Source organism: Pseudochaenichthys georgianus, unplaced genomic scaffold, assembly GCF_902827115.2.
Source record: "Pseudochaenichthys georgianus unplaced genomic scaffold, fPseGeo1.2 scaffold_267_arrow_ctg1, whole genome shotgun sequence".
Lineage (NCBI taxonomy): Eukaryota > Metazoa > Chordata > Actinopteri > Perciformes > Channichthyidae > Pseudochaenichthys > Pseudochaenichthys georgianus.
Window position 1 is genome coordinate 197,386 of NW_027262956.1, and position 1,744 is coordinate 199,129.

Here is a 1,744-nt window from a genome sequence, read left to right on the forward strand (position 1 = left end):
TTAACACTACTTGACCCTAAGGTCAAGGACTGTTAGTTGGTTACTATGGTACCTTCTGTGGGACGTCTGTTTGGACATGTTGTCGACATGAACGTGTTTAAAAGCCGATATTGAAGTAGCCTCCCTTTAGTTCCTGCAGCACTGCTGGTGACTAATGTTGTGCTGTGTGTAAGGTAATTATTTCTCTGTCATCTAAAATAATCTGTGTAATTTACAAAGACTGGGCAGCAAGGGTTTACGTTTTTGCTGGATTCTGATATGTTTTTTTTCTATGCGCTTGATCAATTTTAACAAGAGAAACCAAAGAATCTGTGTTTTCATTTCATTTTACAGATAGAAAAACAATGCCTGTTTAATCAAACACAATGTCTTCTTCATTTCAGAGTTAAAAGATGAGAAGCAAATTGTTGTACAATTGTTTTCTCTCCTAAAACTACAATGATCTTGAATTCTACTTTATCCTACTTCCTTCTTAGCACTTATATCCAGGTTGGGAATTTGGGGTACTTGTACTTTATGATAACTGCAATTGTATACATTGTGATTGTTGTTGCCAACACGTCTCTGATTGTGGTTATCTGTGTGAACAGGAGCTTACATGAACCTATGTACCTTTTTCTGTGCAGCCTGTTTGTAAATGAACTGTATGGTAGTACAGGGTTGTTTCCATCCCTTCTGGTTCAGATCCTCTCTGACATTCACACTGTCTCTGCTCCGCTCTGCTTCCTGCAGATTTTCTGCTTGTTTACATATGTAAATATACAATTTTGTAATTTAGCCCTCATGTCTTATGACAAATATCTTGCTATCTGTTATCCTCTGCATTATAACACTCGTATGACTTCTAACAAGGCGGTCATCTTCATTATTCTCATTTGGTTGTACTCTTTTGTGAAGGTTCATGATAACTTTATCCCTAAATATCCGTTTGACACTGTGTGGAAACATCATTAACAGTTTGTATTGTAACAACTACCTTGTTGTTAAATTGGCATGTTCTGACACTCAGGTGAACAACATTTATGGATATTTTGCTACTGTTCTCACTATCTTTGTCCCTCTCTTTCCAATCCTCTTCTCATACATTAAGGATCCTCAGAGTGTGTTTCTCTGGCTCGAAACAGACCAGACAGAAAGCTGTCAGTACCTGCACACCTCACCTTGTTTCCCTCCTCAACTTCTCTTTCGGCTGCGGCTTTGAAATGTTTCAGAGTAGATTTGATATGAGCGGTGTTCCCAGTGTGCTGCGTATTATTCTGTCACTGTATTTTCTCATCATACAGCCACTAATGAACCCTGTCATGTACGGACTGCAAATGTCCAAAGCTAAGAAACATATGTAAACATGTGCTCCGTTATAAACTGTTGGCTGGTGGCAGAAATAACAAAAGTATCAGTGAATGAATGTCTTGAAATATTCTGATTAAACATGTATCTAAGTGGTATTTTTACCATGTTTATAACCCTGACTGTTAGTGTTGATAGTAAATAGTACTACTACCAGTAGTAGTAGTAGTCGGCAGGTTACTTGATACTCAAGGTTTTAACAGTTGTCGTCTCAAAAGTTTGAAATACCCTTATTATCAATGTTCCCAGTTAAAATGAAAATGTGGTGAAACATTGTTAAACTGTTAACCCCTAAAAGCTTTAGAAATCCAAACTATAACATATAATAAGTACCCTGTATCAAGATTGATGCAAAACAAGTGACATTTTACCTTTCTAGAGAGATTTTGAAAAAAAA

General features: G+C 36.9%; 1 protein-coding gene across 1 annotated transcript; it reads left to right on the top strand.

Annotated features, from left to right (window-relative positions):
• Positions 1 to 516: 516 nt before the first annotated feature.
• On the top strand, positions 517 to 1,343 carry LOC117442070 (olfactory receptor 10A6-like). Its single transcript, XM_034078066.1, is given in 3 exon segments — positions 517 to 894; positions 896 to 1,084; positions 1,086 to 1,343. Coding segments are annotated over 3 exon segments (825 nt in total).
• The last annotated feature ends 401 nt before the right edge of the window (positions 1,344 to 1,744 follow it).